We start from the raw sequence: 27493 nt of genomic DNA, 5'->3' as shown, positions 1-27493 counted from the left end.
GCATCCCTCCTCGCACTCCTCTGCCTCGTGAGCCGCTCCCAGCCAATCGCGTCGCGCCGCCGCTCCGTTCCTTCCTGGTTCCGTCCACTTATCATCCAACCCGGAGCGTCACGAGCGCCTTCTCTGCCTGCCCGCACGAGAGAGAGAGAGAGACACAGCACCGTCCTTGCACACAGTTAGGCCGGAAAGGTAACTTTAACGTCGCTATTTCTGCTTTTTACGTTCACATTTAAGACCCGGAATGTAATTAATAACATTTAAAGAGTCTATTCTGACGTTGTGTGTAAAATACAAACTACTTTTTAGCTTTAATAGCTGTCTGTCATGATGTTCGCCCTCCTCGGAAGTCTTGTCCTTGTGTTAGCTAACACCTGCAAATCTTCATTTCCGATTTAAACAAACACAGATTCATTCGGTGATTATTTTTTTTTTAGTGGGGGGCTTGCAGGATAGTTTCTAGCCCACCGTCTATTTTTAAACCAGGTCGTCAGCTGGCGAGATGTCTCTCCATTTAGAGCTGCAGTGTGTGTGTGTGTGAAGAGGGCGTCAAGTTGCAGGTTTAACTTCCAGCAGACACCACTTTCTTCTCCATTTATTTAACAGCCACCCATTGCTGTCCTTTTTATTCGTAGCCTTAATGCAATGGCGTGTCTGACAGTGTTATAACCCACGCACGCAGCCTCAGACGGTGGGTGATCGAGCTACTACTACCAGTTGCTTGCGGTAGTCACGGAGGTGTGTCTGTGTAAAAAGGAAAATCACTGAATGAGCAGCGTGACTAAAGATGTTCCTGTTGCAGACATAGACGTCTCTCTTGCTAACATACATCTTAAAGATCAATTTATTCTTATCAGTTGGTAGACTGTGAGTGTATTAGTGCAGTTTTAAGGGTTTTGTTTTAATTAATATGTATTAATCTCATTATTAGTACATGGTAATGATTTGTTTCTGTGCCCTTGTGCCATTTTACCAGGTTGGGGTTACTCCAAATGTGCACGTACCTGGCTAACAAAACATATCAAGTTTCAATCCTCAATTATTTATTTATCTCCGGGTGCCATTTTGTGCTGCCAGCTTACCTGCATGCTCTCCTGTTTTTTTTGCAAAGATCAAAACAAAATAAGATGAAATTCACAAGCTACTATCTGTTAATCAGCTGGTTACGTTCTCCTTTATCAATAGTTTTCTAAAATCATCTCCAGATATATTTTCTTTATTATCAACTGTGCAAAAAGTTCATGATCAGAAAAAGTTTTTTTTTAAAAATGAGGATGTGTTGCTCGAGGTCTGGGATAGTTGATTTACATTTATAAAAATGACAAAAGTCTTGTTGTCTAAATCCAAACAGTCAATCAAAGAATAGTTCCCAGAACAGTGCCTTTTTCTTTTTTAATCAATCTAACAGATATTTGACTGTAGATCAACTAATCAAGATTACAAACCTCATTTTCAGTCTCTTTTCCGGCTTGACAGCTTTCATAACTGTGCTGCAGGCGCACCTTAACTCATATTAAAAATGTTTTCTGGTTCAATGCCCGTCCCCCCCTAGAAACCTCTAAATATTTCCACTTAGCTAAAGAACTGTGCCCATGGCAAGTTTCCTACCCAACTTTTAGGGACAGAGGATTTTTCCATTGGTTCTGTTGTAGCTGCACCCTGACTTGCAGTTGTAGGCTGCACTCAGAGTCTGCAGACGAGCAAGGCAGTCCATGGATTCAGGGCATGCTAGATAAAACAAATGAGAATCAATAGTGCTGCGGGCTGACAGACAGTCTGGTTTAAAACTTCCTATGACCTTGTGCTCAGAAATTTAGAGAGATAACGGGGCCTCTGCTGTGAGATTACACCACTCCTCAGGCCTGTCCCATATCAGCACAGGGAAGATTAAACAAAAAGAACCCAAACATGTATTGTGCCAAGTCTCACACTCATTGTTATGCACTCTTACTTTTCAATATTGCAATCAAGAATTGTTTGACAGTGTTTCAGTTCTGCTAGCATTTTGCAACGCTGTTTTGTAATCTGATATGTTGAGTAAACTGAATTGACCCGCAGAGGTTTTTCTTATTGTGTGAGTGTGCTGTGGAAGCCACGCCTTTCTGTGACTAATACCTCTGCCTTCCTGGCCAGCTCACACACTCCGTCTTCAGGTGGTGTCCACAGCTAATTCATACATTTACATGGAGAGACTGTAAAATAATTTATTACGCTTTCTCCAAACTCTTTAGACTTCAGATCACTTCTTATTGTGAGTGCGTCACTGAGCATTTACATTTTCTGCCACCTCACTGTGTCGACTCCAAGCTTTAGCTCAGTGTAAGTGACGCTGCAGGGCGACCAGTCTGCTTGGCCCGTGGAGCAGCACTATACTGACGCCTCTTACCTGTCGTTTCGTCTGCAGATCCAGAACCATGTCCATCCTGAAGATCCACGCTCGCGAGATTTTTGACTCCCGTGGCAACCCCACTGTGGAGGTCGATCTGTACACCAAGAAAGGTAATGTACGACGTATATTGTTTTTAATTTAGTCCATTTATGCACACGCAACATCTATTGCATATCCTAACAGGGGGATCTGTTCTTAAGGGTTCTTTCGGGGAAGTTTTCCTCAACTGAATCAGTAATATAAGGGGGAGATTGTGCAATTTGAACAGACCCATAACTTAAACATAAGATTATGTTTTACTGCTGCAATAAGAACATCCTGTTTGACACAAAAGTTTTATAAATTACTGTTTTGTTTTGGTAAAGACTAGTTAATGCAGGGGGTCAAGCCAGTGTGGCTGCTCAGTTTCCCCACACTGCTGCAGAGTGGATCAGATCAGATGATGAATGAGTGAAAATAGCTCCTGTAATATCACTCCTCCTCTACAGCACTGTTACTGTAATGGTTCCTGTTTGGGAACAGTTCGTACAGTAGGTGTTTCTAGCAAACCCATGTTGAGTTAAATCCTTGATATTTTACGCAGTTTAGAGGCGTTTAGTAAATTAAATGTTTGCTTCCTTTCGCCCGGCTAGTTGATATAATGAAGTAGCTGAGCATAAAACATCCAAACCCTGCTCTCTTTGACGCATACGCCTGAGGATGGGATCAATTTATTCAATTAACTAATGGCCCGGCAGAGTTTGAAGATTTCCGCTGTTGAGCTTTTTCAGTCTGAGAGCTAAAACAAAGGAATAGCTCAACCCATTGAAATGTCCTGAGAATGTTAATGAACCAACCTGAATGACCACTGACATGGAAATTAGTGAACACTGCCTTGACTTCACTGGCTGTCCCTTTTTTCCGCCGCCGTGTCGTCTTTTCATCAGTTTTGGACGCTTGCTAAGTGCTCCAGTTTACTGTAAATATCACCTTTTATTCTTTTAAGTCCGTCAGGCAGCGTTGTGCCATCATTAACGGCGCAGACCAAAGAGAAGAGTGCTGCACCCAGAGCCCGTCTGTCATAGTTAATGTGATGTGTTATTGCTCCGTTACATAACCAGCATCAGAGGCACTTTAGAAAAAAAAACCTACTATGGTTGTTAGAATTATGTAATCGTAGCAGCTCTGGTAACCTAGAAAAGACATTTACAATCACTGTTCCTGTTAAATAATATCTATGGCAGTAATATGTATGATTTTAGCACAAAATAGTCATTTTTTTAAACTGTATGTTTGTGTAAATTTGCTGCTACATCACATGTCTGTACAAGCCGTCTTATATAAGTCATTAAAATGTATTCTTCTGATGAATATTCTGATTATATTTGTGCAGAAAGGCTGTTTAATAAAGCGTGACAGCTCTTGATTTATAGCCTGATGGGTACATGCCAGCATCCTCCAGATGCAGCCAGGTGATGTCTTGATGCAGATGATTTGTTAAGCCTGCGCTCAGAGCCTAGACAGCGGCTGTGTCCTCTCGTCCTAAGCTCTAAATCCCCTCAGACTCACACCATCCACCGCTCCACTGAGCTATCTGAATACAATTTTGCCCAGCACCAATCTCATTTCACTTGGTTGAATCCAAAATGGCTATGCTCTTATGGATGGGCGTGGCTTGTCCTCCTGCCACAGATGCACTGCACATGCTCAGTTGGCAAGCCTGTCTCTCCCTGTTACATCACAGCCTTCTGCAGCACATCCAGTTCAACTTCCTCCCTACGTGCTTCATTTCTCAATCTGTGCAGGAAACAGTTGGACAGCATTATTGCAGGATTAGATGCTTTTAGTTAATTTCACTGTTGCTCCCTGCATACCAAGTATCCCCCTTCTAATAAACATGTTATGTGCTGTTTAAATACCACATAGTTATCACAGACTTCTTGGACATGACACAGCAATTTGATAACAAATGCAAAATGTCCTCTTTGTCCTCTAGGTCTTTTCAGAGCTGCCGTTCCCAGCGGTGCTTCCACAGGCATCTACGAGGCTCTGGAGCTCCGTGACAATGACAAAACACGCTACATGGGCAAAGGTAAGGGAGTTGGCGCCCTCGATGCGTCCTCAGAACTTGCTGGTTACTGTAACTCTGTCCCTTTTTGCAATCTTTCACCTCATTTCGACACTATGATACTCTCTCTCCTCATCTCTTACTTCTCCATTTCCCGTTCCCCCTATCTCTCTTCCTCCTGTCAGGAGTCAAAAGAGCAGTTAAATATATAAATGAATTCTTGGCCCCTGCATTATGTAACCAGGTAAATGAAGTGTGGAATAACAATGACTTTTTATTACATATTGCTGTGCGCCGGCGGCATGAAGAATGAGTTTGCCTTTGAAAACTAACCTTGTCGGGCACTAACAGATGTTCACAGATCTAAAAAGAAGGAAGAAATAATAAAGCGCAACAAGAATCGATGACTAAGTTCTATTTTTAGTAAATTACTTACACATTTACATGAACTCTGATGCTCTGTGGTCATCTGTTTCGCCTGCTCTGCATGGTCTTCTTCTCCCGGGTCAGTCATGGTCTGCTTGTCCCTTGCAGGTGTCTCAAAAGCAGTTGATCATATCAATAAAACAATTGCACCTGCACTGGTTAGCAAGGTAGGACCATTTATTGTTTGACTAATATTACATGTGCTGCCTCAGATTACTTTTAGTAAATTCCTAAATTTGTGTATTTAATAGGAAAGGGGTACACAAACATTGAACATACAGTATGTCTGAGTATTTTACATCTAATTTTTTGGTATTTAATTAAAAGTATACACCTGAATTATCTTTAAACCGCAAACAGTAGCAGAGCTTTGGTGGTATGATTCTGAGATGCTGTGAACACGTTAACCTCATGAGAGTGTGCTCCTCTGCACTAACAAGTTAGAATTAAACTAGATCACGTTTTATTCACAAATGTAAAGTATAACTTGTCTTGTCATGTCTAATCCAGGATGTGAGCGTTGTGGAGCAGGAGAAGATTGACAAGCTGATGCTGGACATGGATGGCACAGAAAACAAGTGTAAGAAGCTACTTTCAGATGCCAGTGTTCTCTACTGGAAACTATATCACCTTTTAAGCTATCATAGCTGTTCATAGTAAATAACGGCCTGTGTTGCAAGCACAGTGAGTTGAACTGATATTTACTGATATTTGTAGGATTCACCCTAGACAATTCTTGTCTTTTCCTGTTAAATTTGCAGTAAATGTACCACATCTTGATATTTTTTTATTATGAAATTACACATAAATGCTAGATTTTAACCCACCTAGGTATGATTTTCTATACATATACTCTTGACATGTCCGAAATGTGGGCTGTAGTTTCTCATTTTGATTCGAGCGTGTTAAATGTATCTGTGGAGAAATTCAGCATTTCTGCTAACAGCCACAGTGCAGCGCTCCACATTTAATTGGTGCAAAACGGAGACTTGTCGTTGTGCAACTCAAGAGCACATTTTAAAATCAAATGTCATACGTTTTGTTCATGCTGTATAAGAGTCAGTTACAGAATATATTATTTCAGTCTTATGCATTATTAATTTAAATCTCAGATGCTAAAAAAAATACTTGTCTGGAGACAATAATGTTTCACAAATGTATCCTCATAAAAAAATACAACACATTAAATTGTTTGTGTTTCCCCTTTTTCAGCTAAGTTTGGTGCTAATGCCATTCTGGGCGTCTCCCTGGCTGTGTGCAAGGCTGGTGCAGCAGAGAAGGGCGTTCCCCTCTACCGCCACATCGCTGATCTGGCTGGCAACCCGGAAGTCATTCTCCCAGTCCCTGTGAGCATAACAGTGCAGATCAATAAAGCCTAACAGACATTAACATGTGATCCACAGCGTCTTTAGATTATGTTATGGTTCCATTAGGCTGAAACGCTGATCTCCTCTCCTTCAGGCTTTCAATGTCATCAATGGCGGCTCCCATGCAGGCAACAAGCTGGCCATGCAGGAGTTCATGATCCTGCCTGTTGGAGCCAGCAGCTTCAAGGAGGCCATGCGTATCGGTGCTGAGGTCTACCACAACCTGAAGAATGTCATCAAGGAGAAGTACGGCAAGGATGCCACCAACGTAGGAGACGAGGGTGGATTCGCCCCCAACATCCTGGAGAACAAAGAAGGTGTGAGAAATAATCCGAAAAATATAACCACCATTCAAAATAAGAGCTTGATTACAAGCCAATTAAGTAAAGAGGCAGCTGAGCAAGTTTCAGACACTTGCAATCTTAAGAAACACTTGAGCAATTCTAAAGGAGTGTTTGGAAAGCAGTGTAGTTTTAGTCCTTCCAGGGAAGTGCTTAACTTATCACAGCACACTGTAGGCTGACATATGGTTTCTAAATTAAGGCCTCAAGTCAGTTCTGTTGACCGAAGCCTCTGACTCCAGTGTCAGGTCAACGTGCTGATATGGCAAATGCCCCAGTGGTTCAGAGTCTTTAGTGGTGACTCATTTATGAATGGTTGTTTTTATTTTATCACCCAGCATATGTAGTCACATATTTTTAATTTTTTACCAGCTCTGGAGCTCCTTAAGAATGCCATCGCCAAGGCCGGCTACACCGACAAGATTGTCATTGGCATGGATGTGGCTGCGTCTGAGTTCTTCAAGGCTGGCAAGTACGACCTGGACTTCAAGTCCCCTGACGACCCTAGCCGCTACATCTCCTCTGACAAGCTGGCTGATCTGTACAGGAGCTTTGTCAAAGATTACCCCGGTGAGTTTTTTGCTTTTCAGCCCGAAGACTCTGCTGCGAGATGTAAAGATGTTATAAGAGTCAGTTTAAAATAGCAAGAAAACAGAAAATCTTGAAGGAGAGACTCAATTTATTTCGTCTTACGTAACATACTTTATGAATTATTTATATTGGATGAGAACGTACAAACAACGTGTGTTCCTGTTCAGATATCCAGATTAGTATAAATGGAACCATTGATACATACTCTGGGTATGTTTGCTCACATAAGCACATTTTCAGCTGTCATAAAAGCCCACTGTTGAAGTTAGCAGTGAGCTTACAGTATAGTAGCAGAAAATGTATTGGCTTGTCTCTGCTGCCCCCAAGTGTCCAAAAAAAGTCAGTGATTGCAGCCTTAAGGTTTCTTTACATAACGTTTATTGACTGGCTTCTGAAACAGTACTGATGCGTTTGCTTTATTGCTTTCTCCATCTTCGTATTCCACCAGTGGTGTCCATTGAGGACCCCTTCGACCAGGATGACTGGGAGGGGTGGTCCAAATTCACAGCCAGCACCAGCATCCAGGTGGTGGGCGATGATCTCACCGTCACCAACCCCAAACGCATCGCTAAGGGTGTGGCGGAAAAAGCCTGCAACTGCCTGCTGCTTAAAGTCAACCAGATCGGCTCGGTCACAGAGTCCCTGCAGGCGTGAGTGCATACACAGCACAGCGAGCGAATAACTCTTGTTGCCAAAATCCAAAGCCGTAAATAAAGTGTCAGCTGGCCAGCGGGGCTTACGTGTGTCTGTTGTTTCAGCTGCAAGTTGGCCCAGAGCAACGGGTGGGGTGTGATGGTCAGCCATCGCTCTGGAGAGACAGAGGACACCTTCATCGCTGACCTTGTGGTTGGTCTCTGCACTGGACAGGTAACTCACCTATTAGAGGACTGTACAAACACTACTCCTGTTGTTGCTTTTAGATTACACATTTGGATTTATTGTCTTAATTCCTTTTCACAGATCAAGACAGGTGCACCTTGCCGATCTGAGCGTTTGGCCAAGTACAACCAGCTCCTCAGGTGAGTCCACTCCAAACAAAACATGCGCGTTACTTGTGATGAATTAAGTTTCTCAGAGTTGCACCAAATTTCCATCCGCATTAACAAACTGTCGTCACTTCTTCCAGGATTGAAGAGGAGCTCGGGGACAAGGCCCGTTTTGCCGGCCAGAACTTCAGGCACCCCATCTGAGCAGGTCTTCCTCTCTGGGCCTCCATGTGATCATTGCTCATAAACAACCCCCCCACACATATACGCCACGCTAGGTCGCCTGCCCCGTCTGAAGATGGAGAAGATGGAGAAAACACTGCTGAAATCCAAGGTCCAAGTCTGTGGTCTGTTGGCGTAGAGAGGCAACGATACGTCCTAGTGCAGCCACAGTTCAGCTCATCCTGAAACTATGCTTTAGCTCCTCAATAGTGTTGGTCCATGTGTTTGTGTCAGTGTAACCGTGTGAGAGATTTTTGTTGAGCTTCTTGTGAGTTGTAGTGATTCTGGTCCTCTCCTGAGTATTTGAGCTACTGTAACTTTAGTAAGGCTCTGCCTCAAGCGGTGGTAAGAGTACTGTATGTGCAATGTGTCCCATCTTGCAAGGTCTTGTGTCGTTGTAAGCGTTGGCAGAATAATATAATAAATAATATAGTTTGAAATGTTTTGTGATGTGTTTTATCCCCATGCTTATAATAAATCAATTGCCAGACTCTCAAGGGTTAAAGATGATAAAACCCCCATGAAAGGTTTTTATTTTTAAATTTAACACAGTCTGGTGTTTTTTTACTTAAGCTCAGAATAGTAGCCATCAAGTTGAACAAGGATATTATCACAGTCCATTAAGGATTCTTGGCTTTCTTGCAGATAATGTGAGAGTATCTACAGTAAAAAGCCTCCCCTGTAAGTGTGTGAAGTGTGTGATGTAATCTGAGAACCACCGAGAAGCAGAAACATGAGCTCAGTGCTGTGGGACGCCATTTCTGTCCCCCCTGGGTAAAAGAATCCAGGGCCTCCATGCGAGCTCTTTTTGTACTCGGCCTTGCCAAGATAAATGAGGGTCTATTCACCAGTGGTATGGTGCGACCGAGGATTGCCAGCTGGGTTCGTGCCACACCAATTTACTTTGTGTGAGCCCTGTCTCAACTTGCCTCCATTGTTTTGCCATCACCGAGGAGATGTATTACAAATCACTGCTACAAAGACCCCACATCCTGTAAATGCCAACAGTATCAGATGCTGCAGATTCTCATTTAGCAGCAAATAAGTGACTTGAAGTTTTCTCACACTTGGGTAATTAGAACGTTAATGGTTTTCAAACTAAGTCAATAATCTGGGTGACTTGTAAATTAATATTACAGTGTGGATTACACAACGTACATACAGGAGTGTGAGTGGGACTGCAATGCTCAATTTCTTTTCTTTGAGGCCTGCGCCATCTAGCGATCAGAGTCGTGCAGTGCACTTTTCTGACACTCTCCTAATAGACTCGAAAATAGCACCTGGGTGGTCCAACAAAGTATTTTCCACAGCCATGAGAAAAGTTTACTTTATGGAGCTTCGCCTAAACTTTTATATATATATGTGTGTGACTACTTCCTGGTGCTGAATGGGGTCCAAACACAGCTACTCAAAAAAAGGAGAAACATGCAACCATCTAAAGCTTATTCAACAAAACTGCTTGTCTTTGTTTATCCACTACAAAATAAATGCATAAAATTTACTTTATTCAGTCTTAACTCGCATTTCGCAAAGCTCTTTCCCTCTGGTAAAAACAAAAAATATAATATACTGTAAATCTCTCTCTCTCTCTCTAGATACATATATACATATATATAATAAAAATAGAAGAGATTAAAAAAAAATAAAAATAAAAATACTATAATTAAAACAATCAATTAAGTCCTGCTGGTAAAAAAATATATATAAACTGTATATAATAATAAAATAAAAATAAATAAATAAATAAAACGACAACGTTTGTCTGTCATTAATAAAAGGAATACAAAAATACAAAATAAATACATAAATAAAATAAGAGAGAGATTTGCACCTCACTAGTTTGGAGGAGAGTCTAATTTGCTGGCAGAAGAAAAATATGTTGCAGGAACAATGGAACAAATTTACAAATAAATAAATAATCTATTTAATTAACTCGGTATTTTTCCAACCAAAAATCCTCATTTGCGCCTCACAAATAAATAAATAAATAAAAAAATAAATAAAAAAATGTAAAAACCCGCATTCGCTGACCTTTGATACTTTAAATACCCAGTGCGCATGCGCATGGCAAAACGCATCAAATTGAAAGCGATTACTGTTTCTATTATTTTATCCAATGTGGTAGAGTTTGCCATATTGTTGTTTTTTCCAATTGTGTTTTTATAGTATGCTTTAAACTAATAAATATGCACATGTTTACTGCAGATCTAAATGTCCCTGGAGTATAGTAGTTCTGTTAAATTGTTTAATCCTGTGCTGTCTGACACAGAGAAGGCAGTGTCAGTGGTTTATAACGATGAAGACAGAGCCGGTGTTGCCACAGAGCAGACACCCCGGAGGACTCCCAGTGTCTCTGGATGTTCCCAGCTTTGGCCAGTGGGTGACGATATTTTACCGGTTGAACTTTGAGAACCCCCCAACTGTTCTCACCCCAAGATGAAGAAGGATGCTGTCATGCTGAGTGCCTCTCACACACACTAGTCTGAGCATCCCGGCAACGATTACTCCCTCTTTACTCTCAAGTCCATCATTTATGACAGCATTATATCAAACGTGGTCCGCTCCGTTATAGCTACATAAGAACAGTATATACAGGTGGCACTGCAGCTGCTGCACTACCCTGTAGTGGCGACACTTGGCTAACTAACGTTGGCTAATTGCCCCTGCTGCTGCTGCTGCTGTGCTGCTATTGTTTGTTGTTGCAGTCTCTCATCAAACAAATCACAGATGTTGTAGATCAAGCTCTTTAAGGTAAGTGCTGTGAGCTGCAATCAGCCGTCTTCTTTGCTCTTGACGTTCATCAGCAAACGAGGAAGAATTGACAAATGTGAAGGAAGTAGTTTGTAAACGTTGGGCTGTTAACGCACATCACTGCTCGCTAGCTATTTGGCTAATTTGCCTATTAGCATCAGCTAGCTAGTTAGCCGATAGACTTGTTTGCCCCGTACTGTTGCTGGTTGCCATGAACTAACGTTAGCGGCTAACGCCAGTGACTAGCACTGATTGGGAATGCCAGCTGGGATCAGTGTAATGTCTGGATACAAACAGCTCTTTGACACCAGTTAGCACAGAAGACATGCAACACACACAGCACGTCTTTGTTTCACTAAGCGCTTTGTGAAGTGGCAGTGCACACAACACTGTAACATCTCCAAGCAAACGTTTTTTTTTTCATTTTAAACACCTAGTGTAGTAGCTCTTTTCCGGGGAGTAGACTGAGCCCGTGCAGCTATTGTCATTAGCTCTAGGAGACGTTAGCTAGCGGAGCTAACTTGCTGTCTTTGTGTGTTTGACTTGTGTTCAATTATTGTTGTGTAGCTCACAGTCTGTTGTTATTTATGAGGACGGTTTGGGCTGGTTTCAAGCAAATGTGTAAACGCTGGGTGACGGCTCACTCGTGGCGAGTTGAGGAAACAAAAATGCAAAGCTTGTAACAGAATTTGTCTGCAAATACAACCAGTAGAATTGGCATTTACACTTCTCATCTCTCTGGCAGGCTGAGGAGTTCAAAACATTGGAGCAGAAGTTACTGCATAAGATAGGAGGATATGGATATTTGCTGCATTTTATACGTTTGTTAGTGTGTTTTTTCTTTTCTGCATAAGGTTAGTCAAAGTTGTCATGAATTGTAAGTTTGTAAATAGTAAACAAAAGAGTATTCAGTGACAGTATCTGGCAGCAGCCTGTCTGTAAAAAATAAAAAAAAGACATCTGTAACTTGAAAAGGCCAGAGCCATGAAAAGGCAGTGATTTATTTTTATTGAGTGCTTATGACTCACTCCTGACTTATTCACTTTCCTGAAACCTTCAGCCGTGGACCTCAACATAAAATACACTATGCTAGATGATGAGAGGAGGCAGAAACATTTATTCTTTCTCCATAAAGCTATTTTCACTCCACTGAAAGAATTTAATTTAATGTCGCCAACAAAGCCTGCATTTCTTTACTTGTCAAAGCGCTGCGCTGTTAGGTACAGTAGTCTTTAATAAATTATCTGACGTCCCAACAGAGTTGGATTGTAAAACACGCTTGACGCCATTATGTTTAATGACTAAGTGGCTAAACGTGGACAGGTTTTAGTACTTTGCAGCTTGTGCCATCCGGCAAGACGTTGCCAGCTGTTCAAACCGCCTTATAATGACATGACACTGTAGGGAGAGGTCACTGAACTGACAAACAAACTTAACGTACACACGATGTTTGTACGTCTGCTAAGCAGTCGTGTTTAATAACGGAGGCAGTGGTAAGAAAAAAGTTTAATGCTGCAGCATTATTTTCAGACACTGAGTTGATGAAATGTCTTTTTTTATCTTTGAAACATTCTCGTACTTCCACACATTTAACATGAAACATGTGATGTTTTAGTGGCATTTCCTGCTGCCTGTAGCTCAGTGGTTGTGATTTAGATTTTCTTTAACCACCACTTAGACTGTAAACTTGCCAGGTTAGGGTACAGAGGTCTGCCATTAGAGGCCATACGTTGATTACTACTTTAGCGCAGCTCAGACTGAAAAGCACCTTTAATGTTTGGTTCATGTTGTTTTTTTTTTCTTTGTGTTTTTGCAGAAGAAGAATTCTTTAGGTTTGGCCTAGAGGATAATTTAGAATCGCTCAAAACAGAACGTTTGTGGAGTTTCTTTCTTTCATGTTATTCACAGAGCTGTTATGTGGTCAGTGTGTTTTATAGTGTTTCAATCTGAATGGGATTTCAAGAGCAGCAGTGGGTAAAATTACTTTTGAGTCACATATCCAATGACACACCCTGTCCATCGAATTTCAAGTCAGTACCGGCAGAGTAATGATAAAAGAAGTGTATTAACCCTGCTATTTTCTTTTAATGACAAATATATGTTTGAGTAATGGCTGCTCCCTGTGAGTAATGTGTGCCAAAGGCCAGACAAGGTTGAGGAAATTCCCTTTTCTCTGGTCTCGCGTCTCTTTGTCGGATGATTTGTCAATACTCAGTGTTTACATGCTGCGCTCAAATGGCATCTTGCTGTTTTTCACCTAGATGCCGTCGCTCCATCTTTACTTCACCCTGAATTGTCATGAAAGCTGATCTATCCTGTTATAAGCGCCCGATCTCGGAGCTACTTCATACTATATACTTGAATCATTGTGTTGTCACACACAGGGATGGGGCTACAAGCTGTCATCGGTGTGGCTAGCCTGTGTTTTAAAAAAGAGGCATTTTACTTTCAGTGGAGACTATTGTGTTTCAGAGAAGGGTGGTTCGGCTGATTTATTGTTTCGCTCAGGGATTTCATGTACAGTATGAAATTAGGTTGGCAGGAGAGGTCGGCGAGCAGCGAAACGTTTCCAGAGCCAACACAGGAAATGGTGTGTAATCAAGCATCCAGACATCACATTTGTAATCAAGAAAGAGTGTTGCCTTGTATTTATATTCTAATGACTGTGCACACTTGCAGCAAAAAGGATGCAGCGGACAATAAGGAAGCGAGGGGATGAAGTGATTTAGCTTTTTTTCCTTTCACTGTCCTTGATATCAGTTTTACTGCAAGATATCTGGCTGTTACATAGAAAATTAATGCTCTGAACAAAGGAGCAATGTTCGCTCAAAGACCTCTTGATGGGCCATTCAAGTGCTGTATATTCATTAAAAATAACAATCTGTCAGCACTTACTGACAGCACGCACAACAAGCCAAGCTCTCTTTATTGTTCTCCGAAGATGTTTTTCAGTTCCCGTGCCAAGAGCTGGGTAATTGGCTGTAGCAAAGCCTTGCATGTGTTGTTTTAAGATATTGGACTGACACGCACAGGGCACACTGGCAGAAATGAGCCAAGCGCGCTCCCCTCCTTCCTCATCCTCGTCCTCCTCCTGGCTCCTGCCTGCGAGTCAGAGGAGGAAAGATGCTGGATGTGTTTTGTGTTCTCTGACAGCTTCCCTTCACCTCTCATAAGAGGAGATCCAAGCCTGCTGCATCATATCTCATCTTTGTTTGATTCGGGCCTAGCTCTGCCGCTCCACAATTGTGCCAAGGAGATAGTATCGGCAAACGCTGCTCGTGTTAACAATGTGAGCTGTCTCGCTACATACTGCTGGTGGTATTTGATGTACTAGATGTGATCAAATCTGCTTTCCGTGTGAGCCCTGCCATGGTGAAGTCGGTCTCACTTCATCTCCCAAATGCCGCCTGTCTCTTATTGGGCTTGCTTGGCGTGGACGCACATCTTAACTAATAAGACAGACGCGCTGTGTTTGGTGGTGTTGCCAGGCTCTCAGCAGGTCTGAGGTGCAACGGAAAAAAAAACAGCACACTGCATATTTTCTTTCTGTGTTTCAGCTCACCGCATTTTAGTGCCCTCTGTGCTTTATGTGCATAAGTGATTGTACAATAGAGTGTGTGTGGAAACTGGAAATGGAGGCTTGGCTAACATTTGCAGGAGCTGTGAAGCAACAGCTAATGAATGCATGGAGTAATTTTATTGTGTTATATCTGGGAGTCCTTTCTTCCCCCCCCCCCTCCTCTTGATTCATAAAGGATTTTCTTATCTCACTTATATTCTCCAAGATCATGTGTGAACTGTGCACCCATATAGACCTATATGCTTGACAGCTGAACGGCTCTGCAGTGCATTAAATAAGGTATAAATACCTGCCTCCAAGCTATCCTTCTATAGAGATTAGCATTTTATTTAATGTGCAGAATAAATAACTGTTAAGAAACTGGAACTTATCACAAAAAAGAAATGAATAAAAACCCTGGATGGTTTTAACATAAAGAAATAACCAACTGATAGACTTAATTATCTGTTATAAATAGGGTTTTACAGCTTGAGACATGTTTAGTCACATTCTTTAACGTGTTTTATTTTGTACAACCGCACTAGCTCGACCCGACCATTTTGAAAATGCATTGATCAGAGACTATTTCTAATTAAAAAACGCAACATATGATGCAGGCATGATAGGCTGTTAAATAGCACTTAGTCAGTCACGTGTGCCAAAAAGCACGATTTGTAAGTGAAAGTCAAATGTAACAGTCAGCCATTTGCCATCTCAGTAAAAGAGGAAAATGAAATGGTGTAGGATCAGCTGGCTGGCCCCCGAGGAGAAGGAGAGAAAGGGGGGGAGTGGGAGATGAGGAGGAGGAGGAGGAGGAGGAGGAGGAGGAATGCTTTGCTGCCGCTGTGTGTGTCAGTGCTGATTAGGTAAGAGATTGCCTCATGTAATGACACGGCATGGCGCTAGTGGTGCAGAAACACAAACAATGCATACCAGTGTTTTACTGCACACACACACACCCCCTGCAGCTGCCTGACCGGAGATGTTTATATAGACATATATGCTGTCCCTAGAATATTTCAACATCTTTGGATGGTTCCTCTTTTTTTTTTTTCTTCACTGACACGTACATTTGTTCCATCCGGAAGCCAATAGCCCCTTTTTCTCAGAGCGCTCTTTTTTTTTTTTCTCCTTCTGTAGCACAGATGAAAGATGGAGGTGATTAAAGGAAAGGAGCACAATGGAGTCTGTGCAGCTTTCTATCAGCACACTTTGTTACTATTGACTGCAGTATTTGTCAGCACAAAGAGTTAAATCTGTGCTACATAACCTGGAAAATCATCTTTTCTATTAGTTCAGCGTTAACGTCAACACGCTCTGTTACTGTTCTCTTGTTAGCTGTGGTTTCTGTCGACATATTAGTGCTGTTATATAATAAGTTAGTCTGACTAATTAGCTTGATTAATAATAGATGTCCTTCAGGCTAAGCTCCACTGTGATGTATGTAGGTAAAAATCATATGATTGTGTAAAAAACGTAACGCGTTTTCCATTGCTGGTGATTAAGGTAAATAGCCTCGCTGTTATAGTTCTCAGAGAGCTGCTTTGATTAGCAAGTCTAAACGATGAAGTTGGTTTAATTGATTATTTTATAGAGAGATGTGTCAATAACAGCTGTCTGTTGTCCAGACGCACATGCCCCTGTCATTAATTAAAGCGGCTATAATGGCTTGTTATGTTGTGTTTTTCCTGTGCAGTATCGAGCATGCGGGACATTGATTTTCAGCAGTGTGCATGAGACAAATGGTACATAGATCTTTTTTTTTATAATGTGTTGGTTGTGCTCCGTGGCCTCTGTGACTAATATGGATATTGCACTGATGTTGTGACTGTGCGCACGAGGCACAGTTTGCAGAGAGCCGCAAAGCCCAGACCTGTGACTGATGTTTTAATGGAGGCGGCACGCAAGTCAGCGGTGATCTCTGTGGTTCATGCAGCCTCGAGGAAATGACCTGATGACATTGTGGCTCTTCTGTCCCCGAGTCCACGAGGTGCCTCTGGTAAACTTTGTCCTTGCTCGCCCTTGCAGGTTGTGGCACACCTATTGAGCCCTGCTGAGCCTTCAGTTTAGATGCTGGGACTTTGAGCTGGATCGACTGGGTTTAAGGATGGACATCTTGTCTCTGTACCCCCAGTTCCAGGAGCCCGGCACAGAGAAAATGAGTTCTGAGGATTGGGTTTAGATTTGCCACTGTAGCACTTCCACTCTGATACACTCTAGCTACCATCAGGGGAAGGTTGTCAGGGAGAGAGAGAGAGAGGCAGAGAGAGGGAGAAGGAAAACAGCGGAGCACAGCAGTGCTATCTAATAGATCAATTTGTAATAAATCTGTTGCCTCAAGCTGTTGTTGTTCAGCTTCTACTCAGTAAAAGGTGTCTGCGTTTCTCGGGCAAGAAAATGCTTGTCAGGCTGGGCATACAGAGCTATCAGTGAATGAGACGCGCCTAAAGCACAGTAAATCATTTTCTCTGTGTTCAGTTTACATAGGTCGAACACACCGCTCTCTTATCAGCACATTCCATTGGTGAAAAAAAGTGTGGGGGGGGGGGTTATAACCAATCGATGCGGCTGAGCGCTGAAATCAGGAAGTAACGCTCCCCTCACATTAAATTTCCCCCATTACCCAATATGAACCATTAATCACGATGAAGGAGCTATTGATTAGGCTATCAGCCAAGGTTGGTCAATTTATTTGCCAAGAGTCACTCCACAATGTGAGGATCTGTTGAAGAAGGGGGCTGCTTCACGAAAAAACCAAGTGGCAGAATTAAAACGGGCCCCATTATTATGACAACGGTTTGATCTTTAAGGTAACAAAAGAGCGGGCCCCGATGAAAAAAAAAAAAAAAACCCACATGGGACCTCTCTTGCTCCTCCTCCGCTAGCAGCCATATGGACCGTACTAATTGTGTTTTACGCCAACCATTTTCACCGATCCATCGGGGACTTGTGGAAGTGCTGTAGCTATAATGTCACCAGCAGTGGGCTGGCTCATGAAAGAAACATTAGCGAGCAAGATGAGAAGGCAGGAAGGCAATACACTGCAAGTCAACACAATTATTGATTTTATTCAAATGAAATCTGCGCTTCTCCCTCTTCTGAATCTGCTGCCTTTTAAAGTATGATTTCTGTTCTCTCTCCCCCCCCGGTTGTCTTGACACCAGGTTCAGTCTTGCACCACGTCAAACGGTGAAATTAATTCAGCCAGTGTGTAAAGCTATATCTAAAAAGAGGGCTTGTTCTCGAGATCCAAACATACGCCGCCATACGCCGCCATAGGAGATGTTAATTCCGATTCTGGCCAGTGCCGTGTCATCTTTGATCGGCTTTGTTTTGTGACAACGCGAACGGCGAGGTTTGAATGTAAATGTGACATTCACACTATTTGCTTTGCCCTTCAGGCCAGGGATTGGTTGTAAAACGTTTGAAGTGCTAAATGTGGCTGAGGCAAATCAGTGTGTGTTTTAACGTGTTTATAATATGCAATCATGAAAAGGGCACATCTATGGAAATTAGATCCCGTGAAGGAGGGGAGGGGCTCTGGAGTGGTGATGGCGGAGAGCAAGAGGGGGGGGTTAAAAAAGGCGTGTGTGTTTCATTGTGTCCCCTCTAACAGTTTTCTTGTAATTATTGAAATTGATGTTTGCCGCGGAGCTGTAAATCTGGAAGATCTCCTGTTAATAAAGCGACAGAGGCAGCCGAGCCGTTAGGCTGGGAAATAAAAGGCAATCACGCCTCCAACATCCTGTCCCTCGCCCCAAAATGAAGCGGCAGAAATCCTAATTAACTGAGAGGACGAGCAGCTCTTACTACAGTGCTTCGTCTGTGCCACAACTAGCTGCTATACTCTAATGAAGACGCTCTGCTGGTCTTCCCCCCCCCCCCTCAACCTCTCTCTCTTTCTCTCCCTGCCTTCCAGCCCTGTCTATCTGACTCTGGCTTGCCTGGGGTATTTTTTCCCCCTCAGCTCCTCTGCCTCCTCCTCCCTCCTGCCCCCTGTGTGTGTGTGTGTGTGTGTGTGAGACGTTGTGGATGTGAATATTGCACTGATGGAGTGAGAGAAGCTTTGTAGCCTGGAGGTGTCTGGAAGTCCTGCACAGGAAATCGGTGAGCTAGATGATGGCCTCTGTGATGATTATTGCAGCTTATGTAAAGTGCTGTGAGAGAGAGAGCGAGAGAGAGGGAGAGACGGCATTGATCTCGTCCCATTGATTTCATAGATCCTCTTTCAGATGACAGTATAGTTGTCTTTCTCTGTCATCTTCAAGTGCTCCTTTTCAAATCAGCGGTGTGGCAAATTGCTCCTGTCGTCAGCCGCCCATATTCAAACGGCATTGTGTCATCCCTTGTGGAGTTGAAAGTCGGGTTAAATGTTCATATTTGTTTGTGCGCCAAACACCGTCTTTGAACTTGACATTCAGTACCACTTATAAGTCGTGTATTACTGCTCTGGTGTTAACCTGAGCAGAATATAAAAGCCTTCAGAGTGACTTTAGTGCAGAATAAGATATTCTCCACTGTGTTATCCACATCTTTGTTGCTGTGGAGGAGTGAGTGATCATTGATTGTCTGAAACCTGAGCTTGCCTCGGCTCCAAGCCAGCTGCTCCTCACTATTTACCTGTAAACTTGTCCTTTCTTCTTCTGCTTTGTCTGTGGATGGTCGAGGAGCTCTTTCTCTGCCCCCCCCCCCGCCCTCCCTCGTCCCATCCCAACCTCCCCCCTATACAAACCCCTTTGTTGTACCAAGCAGCCCAAAAGCCTCCAGGGATGAACTGACAAATAGAAGAGAGCGACAGGTGAGGCTCGGTCCCTCCGTTTCTCCCATCTATCTGTCTCCCCGGCGAGCACTCTGCCAGACAAGTTTCCAGGCACTCAAAAGCGGCAAATATACTCACTGTAGGATTCACTGTCACTTAGCTGGGAAAGGGGCATAGCAGCTCACCAGGAGGCCGGATCCTCTTCATCCTCCTTCTCATTTCATCACCAAATTAAGAAAATACCATGTGGCATGCAATTGCTGAGGTCTGGGTCTCCACATAGAAGAACCTAATCCAGCCTCTTTCTTTGCTTCCTCATTTACACATCAGTGGGGCTCTGCTGATGACAACTTCATTAACCGCTTGTCTCATCTCAGATAATTCCAACTGGATGGGTCCAGTCAGCAGAGCTCCATCTCGAATTTGCTCTGGCTAATTTTAAACAGCGCGATTTTTCCGTCGCCATCGCACAAAATCTCCCCATCAAGGCGGCGGATGTTTTGTTCGAGCACACGTTTCGTGATGATTGTGATTGAGCGCGAGGCAGAGCGCTGTCGGAGAGTTTTCGGAGTCTCCCCTTTATTCTTGGCACAAAACAAACGATCTGCTTCGGCACAAAGCCAGCGCTCGCCGCCCGCGCCGGTGAGGGGAAGGTGGCATCTGGCTTCGCATCACGCTCGCGCACGCGAGGACAGACACGTGCGCTCGAAGCTGAAATAAATAAATAAATACATTTCATAACAGCAGGAATTTAAATTTCACTGCTGCGTTAGCCGGCTTTGTCACTGGGAGGAGATTCGTCACCACCTATGGCAGCCCTCAGAGACCCTTCCTTGGAGAACCAGCAATCGTCCCTTTCTTCTCCCTATTTCCCTTTGTATTTAGCACTCAGCCTTTTCCTCTAATCAACAACAGGCTTGGGAAAATCTCTGCTTAACTGCTGCTTTATTTCTTTTTCCTCTCTTCCTCTGCCTCGCTCTTCCCCAGAGTTTTATTTTTTTTTTTTCTTTTTGCCCGTGTAGCTGCTTCTAAGAAGAGGATGACAACAGACAGAGGAAACTAAAAGGACACGTTGTCTTTACCCCCCTCCCCTCGTCTTCTCTCTCTTCTGCTTACATTACACGGGGCTGGTCCACCTTGTATTTGCTGTCGCAGAGAGATAAAGGCGATGAAAGTGAGAAATACGTGTGACATTGTCTGGAAACGGTGTGGGTCTATGTGCTCATGTCTACATATATATATATATATATATATATATATATGTGCACGGATGGAGGTCATATGAGCGTGTTTTTTCTTTAAAGATGTGTGTGTTTTTGTGTATAAGCAAATGGAGCTCGCGGGGGCCACAGGAATCGACAGGCGTGTTTTAATTGTTTGCGACACGCGAAATGAGAAACAATAATGTGTGACTACTAGAGGGCCCGGGAGATTACAATCTGGTCGGCTGCTTAAAGGAGTGTCAGAGAGATGCATTACCGCATCTCCGTGTTTCCCTCTCTGCCCTCCGAGCCATAAACCACTCACAAGCATTTAGCCAGCAGTGATTTCTCCTCTGTTCACCTCCTCGCCCCATGGAGCTGCTGCTGCTGGAAAAACTCCCGGGCTTCTTGAATGAATCCTCCTAATGTATGTGTGTCTGTGTGTCTCTGCTTGCAGCCCTGGTTCTCTGCAAATATCTGCAGCACCACCTGCTTTGACTTGGTAATAGGGCATTGATGAGTCTTGAGGGAAATCGGGGAAAAAGGAGCACAAAACTGTAACGCGGAAACCCACTGCTGTGAGGTGGCAGTAAAGGCAGCGGCAGGTTTCTCAATAGCAATTGATAAAAGTGAGGGGGGGAAAAAAAAGAGAGGTTGAGGTAAAAATGGAGGACTATAGAGATATAGCTGTCGTCTGTTGATGCCCACGGCTCCCTCTTATTCCTGTAGTGACAGGAAAAAGAAAAAAAAAGCCAAGAGGTGGAGAAAGGCTTCAGCACCCAGGCTTCAGCTCGATTTGTATTTCTCCTCTGCTGCTAGCTTCTTTCATCAGTTCTGTAGATTATTTACATCTTTAGCAGATCTCATTTCTCACAGAATAGCGAGTTCAGCGTGGAGGACATAGAAGGCAGCCAAGGAGCCAGGAGTAGTAAAGAGATAAAAGCAGGATGGCTTAAGCGCTCTGTTATTTGAAGCACATTTCTATCGCTGTTGATGTAGCCACTAGTCTAATAATTCATCTTGCCTAGTTTTTATCACGGGCATGCTCGTGCGCGCGCACTCGTGCACCCACGCCCACACGCGGAGACTACTCGCTACAACAAATTCCCCTCGCTCGGCAAGGGTAGACCCTTTCTAATATAAAACAAGCAATTCAAAGATGAAATGCTCATCATTCTGCCGTCTCACCATGGCCATCCAACAGATGAGTAGTGCTGCGAACAAAAAGCAGGGGCCGACTGCGCCCAGCTCCCTCACAGGGGCATGTTGTCTATGTTATCACTCCAGCTAGTGCTGCAATTAATATTAATGTGCTTTAAAGCACGCTCCAGCAGCCCTGCTTCCCTCCCTCTCTCTCTCTCTCCCTGCTTTGTGTGTGTCTGTGTGTTTGTGACTCAGGAGGAAGAGAGCAATAAAGCCAGCGGGGGATAAGAATCTAGGCAGGATATGACAGTCCTCATGTCAGCTGTCGTAGAGCTGGAGGGATATGTGGATAAAGACAAGGAATGAAGGTGAATCCCAGCCAGGCAAACAGACAAGTAGCACGGCTTGTAGGGAGAGACTTCCAGCATCTACAGCGGCTGGACCGGGGGCTGTGCACAGCCTGTTTATTTAGTCATGTTGTAATAATGCTTGACCTTTTCTTTCAAGTCCACGGCCTGACCTTTAGCACCTTACTGCTCTGCAAATCACTGTGTGTGTGCGCGCATTTCACATAAACGCGCACACACATGCAGAGAGAGGGAGACAAGCACCTCCTTTGCAGGGAGCTTCATGGTCTGCCAACTCTAGGAGTGGATTGTTCCAAATTAGTATGCATTAGGTGGTTAGTGCAAAGCATTTAATTATGCGAGATGGCACTAAACTGTCTATGTTATGATTAGCCCAACACGTTACAACCTTAATCTCTTCATTTTTTTTTTTTTTTCCCCTTCTGTCTTTCCGTGGGTGAGGAGGAGGTGCAGAGCCGGGGGGTGGGAGGTTGCAAGGTTGTGGCTTAAAGGATGGGTTCAGATTTTTTTCAAATCTGTATTAAAACAGTATTGATGTCTGTGAGAATGTGAGAATAGGTTTCGGTCTCTGTGACTATCCCTTCTCTCCAGCCTGAAGCTTTTCGGCGCAATGTGACTGTAAGAAATGGTGGATCAAAACCAAAATGCTCACCAAATTCAGCCGAGGCTCATATGAAGCTGCAGCAGTCCTACTTTGGATTATGCTTAGAGTTTACTTGGAACAGAATTTAGCAGGTTTGCATTTTGTCTTTTTGGGACATTTATAATTAGATGAAGACCCACTCAGACTCCGTGTTTAGAGTATAGAGTATCATTCCACCTTTTTCTTTTACGCTCTCCTCTCCAGCCTCCTCACATTTTCCTGCCTCATTTGCACCTTGTAAGACTAAGAATACATTTTTATCTGCTTTTATACAAGGCGGTCTGAAGGAAACAAGCGATATAGGGGAAAAAGGTGTTTCGCAGATTTCCCCTGAGAGATCCTGAAAGGACCGAGTTGCGGTTAATGGTGGTCAAAATTGACATGAATACACTGCTCGCAAAGCCGAGAGAGTGTGTGTGTGTGTGTGTGTGTGTGCGCGCGGAGCCCATTTGTCAGAGGACGATTACCACGGTAGGAGAGGTGCTGTGAGGATAAAGTCTGAAGAGCACGGCTGTGTCATCACCAGTTGAGCTAACAACAGCTGACAAGGGGTTAAGTGCAAAAAAGAAAAATACTTAGTGCTTGTTATTACATGGAGATGTGAGGGCAAGATGCTGCTAAAAAGGCCACGGCGGTTACATTGCAGTTGGCACTTTCTTATTTCTGTGCCTTTATTTGCGTCGGCTTAGCAGAAACACATTTGTAGTTTATGCAAATGTGTCTCCCAAGAGCATATATTGATGTGGTAACCGAGAATGTCTCCTCTAATTCAAAATCTGTGTTTCTGATTCATTCTGGTATCAACCCTCAAAGCTTGGCAAGAAACAAAAAGAGGGAAATCTGTACCAGAGACTGCAACCTAAGTGCATTTCTGCATAAATGAGTGCAGTGCGTTTTGTGACCCATTTTGTACAGCGTAGTCGTGTTCCGGGAAGAAGGTTTTGGTTGAAAGAGCTACGCACATATGTACTGTATGTGCATGTCTTTTTATTATTATTATTAAAGTATTCTGTATGATTTTTTTTTAAATCCCATTCTTCAAGAAAAGCAACCATACTCCCATTAGGTGTTCATGTTTTCTCCCTAGAAGGAGTTCTCTTGTCTTCCTTCCTTCTCTACCCACCCACCTTGTGCCCCCAGACAATATTGAATCAAGTCGGTTCCTTTTATGTGTGTTCGTGCACATCCCTCCTCTGTGTTTTTTTTTTACTGAGCCGCTTTTCGGTGTCTGTGGCTTGGCTTTCTAATCTTGGGCAGCAGCGGCAGAAGCAGCCTGGGCAGAGTCGGAGCGAGCCAGGCAGCCATCTAGCCTTCCAGCCAGCCAGGCAGTCAGTCGCTGCAGTGGAGCCCCGGCAGCTCCCCGGAGGAGCCCATTATACAGGAGAGATATCAAACCATGAATCATTTACGCCGGTCCTCCCGTCCCCTCCCTTCTCCTGCCCTTGCATGCAGCGCTGACGCCCGTCCAGGCCGCCTGCTTGCCGCTGTCTGCATCTTTAATGAATGATTATTGCATTTTATAAACATGGGCTGCAGTAATTAAAGTATTATTGATCCTTTCTGACTCCGAAGGGGACAAAAATGTCTTTGTGCCCTCCACAAGAAAAACTCCCTCCAGGCAGCGATTTATTTCACTTGACAGTGTGTTATTTTGTTCTCCTGTTTAGACTAGGAGTAGTCTTCATTCAGAAAAGAGGGCGAGAAGACGATTGGGTGGGGTTTGTGGGCCGTTGTCATTGTTCAGCTCATCTGGAGTATTGTGCTGGAGTGTTTCCTTATGTTGGTGTTTCGTTTTTTTTTTTTGCGTAAAAGGTGTAGGGACAGGGAGGTTAATGTGCTGGAAAAGAGTGATTTAGGTCAGTGGTCGTGTTTGCATCTGTCACTGTGACAAGCCCGGCGCTTTAGGAGGCTGTGTGGCGTTGAATAAAGAAGAGAGTGAGAGACAAGTGAGGAGAGAGAGCTGGCTCTTTCAAATGGAAAAGAGGAAAACCTGATGTGACTGTGATTTGCGCTCTCAGCGACAGGCAGAGTGTTACAAGCAGCCGTTTGATATAAACCTAATCAGTTTCACCTCTTTATTGAGGATCAAGACAGTTAAAGTCTCCGCAAAATAAGTGCACGTCTCCCTGCCTCGCTCCATCTGTTTTTTTTTTTTGTTTTTTTTTGTTTTTTTCCTTCTCTACCAGCCCCTGCCCTGCTGTCATTTCTCCCGGTCATTTTTTTCCTTTTTCTGCTCTCATTTCCACTCCGCTTGTCTCTTTCTCTCTCTCTCATCATCTTTCATGCCCTCTTCCCTCTTTCAATCAGGAGTGCACTTCAGCTTCTGTGTAAATATCACAATCACTGATGGGGGGGAAAAAAAAAAAAGTGCTGGCATCTCCACAAGGGGGTTTGAGGAGCCATTTTGTGTATCATTTATTAATGTGTTTCTTTTTTTAGGGCTGTGCCTCCATGAGCCATATGGAGTCAAACATACATAATGAAGCGGCTAGTTAGTGTATATCTATTTATTATCATTAGTAAAATACCTCAGTAGTAATAAATGTCTCCTCCCCAGTTAATTTAATTCTGTAATATTATTTTCAGAAGGCTACGTTTGGTTAAAGCTAATCGTTAAACTGCCTAATAGCATCATCGCAAACACAGCGTTGCCTAAGCACAACATAAAAATGTGAAAATCAGATTGATCCGGCCATTAAGCGTGAGAAAGGAGCCTGTGCTGATTACTGGCCCTTTCTCCCTGCCCTATGCCTCGTCTCTTTTGTTAGTGAGCCACATGGCCCTCTACAGAGCTTATTCTAATCAGCGCTAAATATTCAGCGGTAGCCCATAGCCTAATCAGCCAGAGCATAATCATTGTCAACCAATTGCATTCCTCTTGACCTCCCAGATGGAGGTAAACTGCGCAGCCTCTCCATAGCGCCGCCTCAATTACTGCAGTAGTAATGGTGATACAGAAGACCACCGCTCAAATGAAAATGGCTGATTGATGTGGACACACATGGCTCATAATTGGATTATAAGGAAGAACGTTAATGGCGTTAGGGGCGCCGTGGTTTAGCATGATTCCAAACGTTGACCAGGTATTTAGTCTTTTTTCCCCCTCCTCCTCCGCCTTCCTCCTCATGTGACGCAGTCGTGCACCACAACAGTGTCCCCCGTGGGTCTCGGCACCTTAAAGCGCAACCCTCTTGTCCCTCCTCCGCTGCGGTGTCAAGGGTGTGTGTGTGTGTTTGTGTACGTGTAAGTAAAACGCTCATGTGTGCCGTCATTCACTGGCCCCTCTCATTCTCGTGACAGCTGTGGGGTCAGAACAAAAAGCTGTCTCTTTTCCTGAGCAGCAGCCCTCCTCATCTTCCTCGCCACACAAAGAGAGAAAGGCTCGGTTGGCGAATTTGGGCTGAACACTGGTTTTCATTATAGATTACTCTATCAATAATTTCTTTTTAAATAGTTGGTTAATAATTCAGTCTCTAGTTTCCCGGTGCTCTGCGTCTTGTGTGTGATGTCTTCATATTTTATTTTGCAGTAAAAACTATAATTCAAATCCTCACATTTGAGAAGCTGTCATTTTATTAGATGCTTTTTTTCTTTGTATATTTTTTATAAAGTAGTAATTCCTACGAATAAATGATTTATGGACAGATGAAGGAGCTAGTCAGTTGTTTTGTTCAGAGCCTTCGTTCTTGTCGTTTATTTCTGTTTATCCTAATGGAGAGCGTTAAGAGATGGATGTAATTAATTGACCCTGGCAGCTTAAGGGGGCCGTGGTGGACTTGTGGAGCAGGTGCTGAGTGGGCTGCCCACTTTCTCTTACACTAGTCCCCCCCCTCTACCCTACCCCACCTCAGTGTGCATATCTCCGCTGAGTACCCAACACTCCCTGCTGACCGATTGGCTCAGACGGCTCTTGGTAAGTGCAATGATGCTGGATGCCTGAGCCTGCGTGAGCGGCATAATACCGACTAATGCCTGAAGGAGCGCTCTCCCCATTTCTATTTTGCCGCTCCCCTCAGCTGCTGCTTAGCCAAGCCTGGCCAGTGCCGAGCAGAGCTGAGTGCCTCCTTTTCTACTCTCACTCCGCTCTGCCTGGCAGTTTATTAAAGGGAATACTAGCTTTTTCCTCGCGCCCTGGTGTTTGATTTCGACAGCAGCAGAAGCTGTCATGGCAGATAAAAGGCAGCGGGCCCCAGAATTACGCTGCACACAGCATCTGTATTTACTGCGTCATTCTCCCTGCCTCTGACAAGGGAGGAGGAGGAGGAGGAGGAGGAGAAAATGGAGGACAGGCTGCTGCATTCATGTGTCTTTACATTGACATGTCTCATCAGGGAGAGAGGTGGACAGACAGTCTGCAGTGAAGCCATCAATCAGCCCCCCTTTCAATACGCCTGTCCAGCACACTGTAATACTGACAAAAGAAGGCATTATTGCCTCTGTTGACATATTTTTATAAACCCTCCTTTTCAGTTGGCTTTTCAAATGGAGTAAATTGCAGGGTGATTGTTGCGTGCTGGCTAAAAATGGCAAGAAAGCTGTTTTATTTTTCTACTGGGACAAAGGAGATTGATATGATTGTTGGTTTAAATGTTGCTTTGGTTTTATTTTGTTTACAATTAATGAATGCTGTCTGAAGTAAATGCATAAGTGATGCCTTTATGAAAATATAATGAGAGGTTCTCGTCATCGGTGTCGTTGATTC

At 43.6% G+C, this 27493-nt stretch overlaps 2 protein-coding genes across 4 annotated transcripts in view; both read left to right on the top strand.

Annotated features, from left to right (window-relative positions):
• Window positions 1-91: 91 nt before the first annotated feature.
• On the top strand, window positions 92-8823 carry eno1a (enolase 1a, (alpha)). The gene is made up of 12 exons (XM_084553895.1): window positions 92-189; window positions 2402-2496; window positions 4362-4457; window positions 4968-5026; window positions 5370-5439; window positions 6072-6205; window positions 6321-6543; window positions 6940-7137; window positions 7607-7808; window positions 7917-8025; window positions 8119-8177; window positions 8285-8823. The coding sequence occupies exons 2-12, from the start codon at window positions 2412-2414 to the stop codon at window positions 8346-8348; spliced, it is 1299 nt and encodes a 432-aa protein (XP_084410021.1). The 5' UTR covers window positions 92-189; window positions 2402-2411; the 3' UTR covers window positions 8349-8823.
• Window positions 8824-10612: 1789 nt separating this feature from the next.
• rerea (arginine-glutamic acid dipeptide (RE) repeats a) overlaps window positions 10613-27493 on the top strand; it is a 122541-nt gene continuing 105660 nt past the window's right edge. Inside the window, exon 1 of one of the 3 annotated variants that reach the window (XM_084553099.1) lies at window positions 10613-11117. The gene's annotated coding sequence lies outside the window, so the exon portion shown is untranslated. The remainder of the gene's footprint in view (window positions 11118-27493) is intronic. The other 2 variants (XM_084553100.1, XM_084553098.1) reach the window with 2 other exon arrangements.

Source organism: Chelon labrosus, assembly GCF_963514085.1.
Source record: "Chelon labrosus genome assembly, chromosome: 10".
NCBI classification, from domain to species: Eukaryota; Metazoa; Chordata; class Actinopteri; order Mugiliformes; family Mugilidae; genus Chelon; species Chelon labrosus.
This window is presented reverse-complemented; position numbering and strand designations above follow the sequence as displayed.

Bases quoted from the DNA above. Each gene is read 5' to 3' on its own strand.
- eno1a (XM_084553895.1), top strand. From the start codon at position 2,412: ATGTCCATCCTGAAGATCCACGCTCGCGAGATTTTTGACTCCCGTGGC. The intron at 2,497-4,361 runs GTAATGTACGAC...TTTGTCCTCTAG, and splicing joins CGATCTGTACACCAAGAAAG to GTCTTTTCAGAGCTGCCGTT. The intron at 5,440-6,071 runs GTAAGAAGCTAC...CCCCTTTTTCAG, and splicing joins GGATGGCACAGAAAACAAGT to CTAAGTTTGGTGCTAATGCC.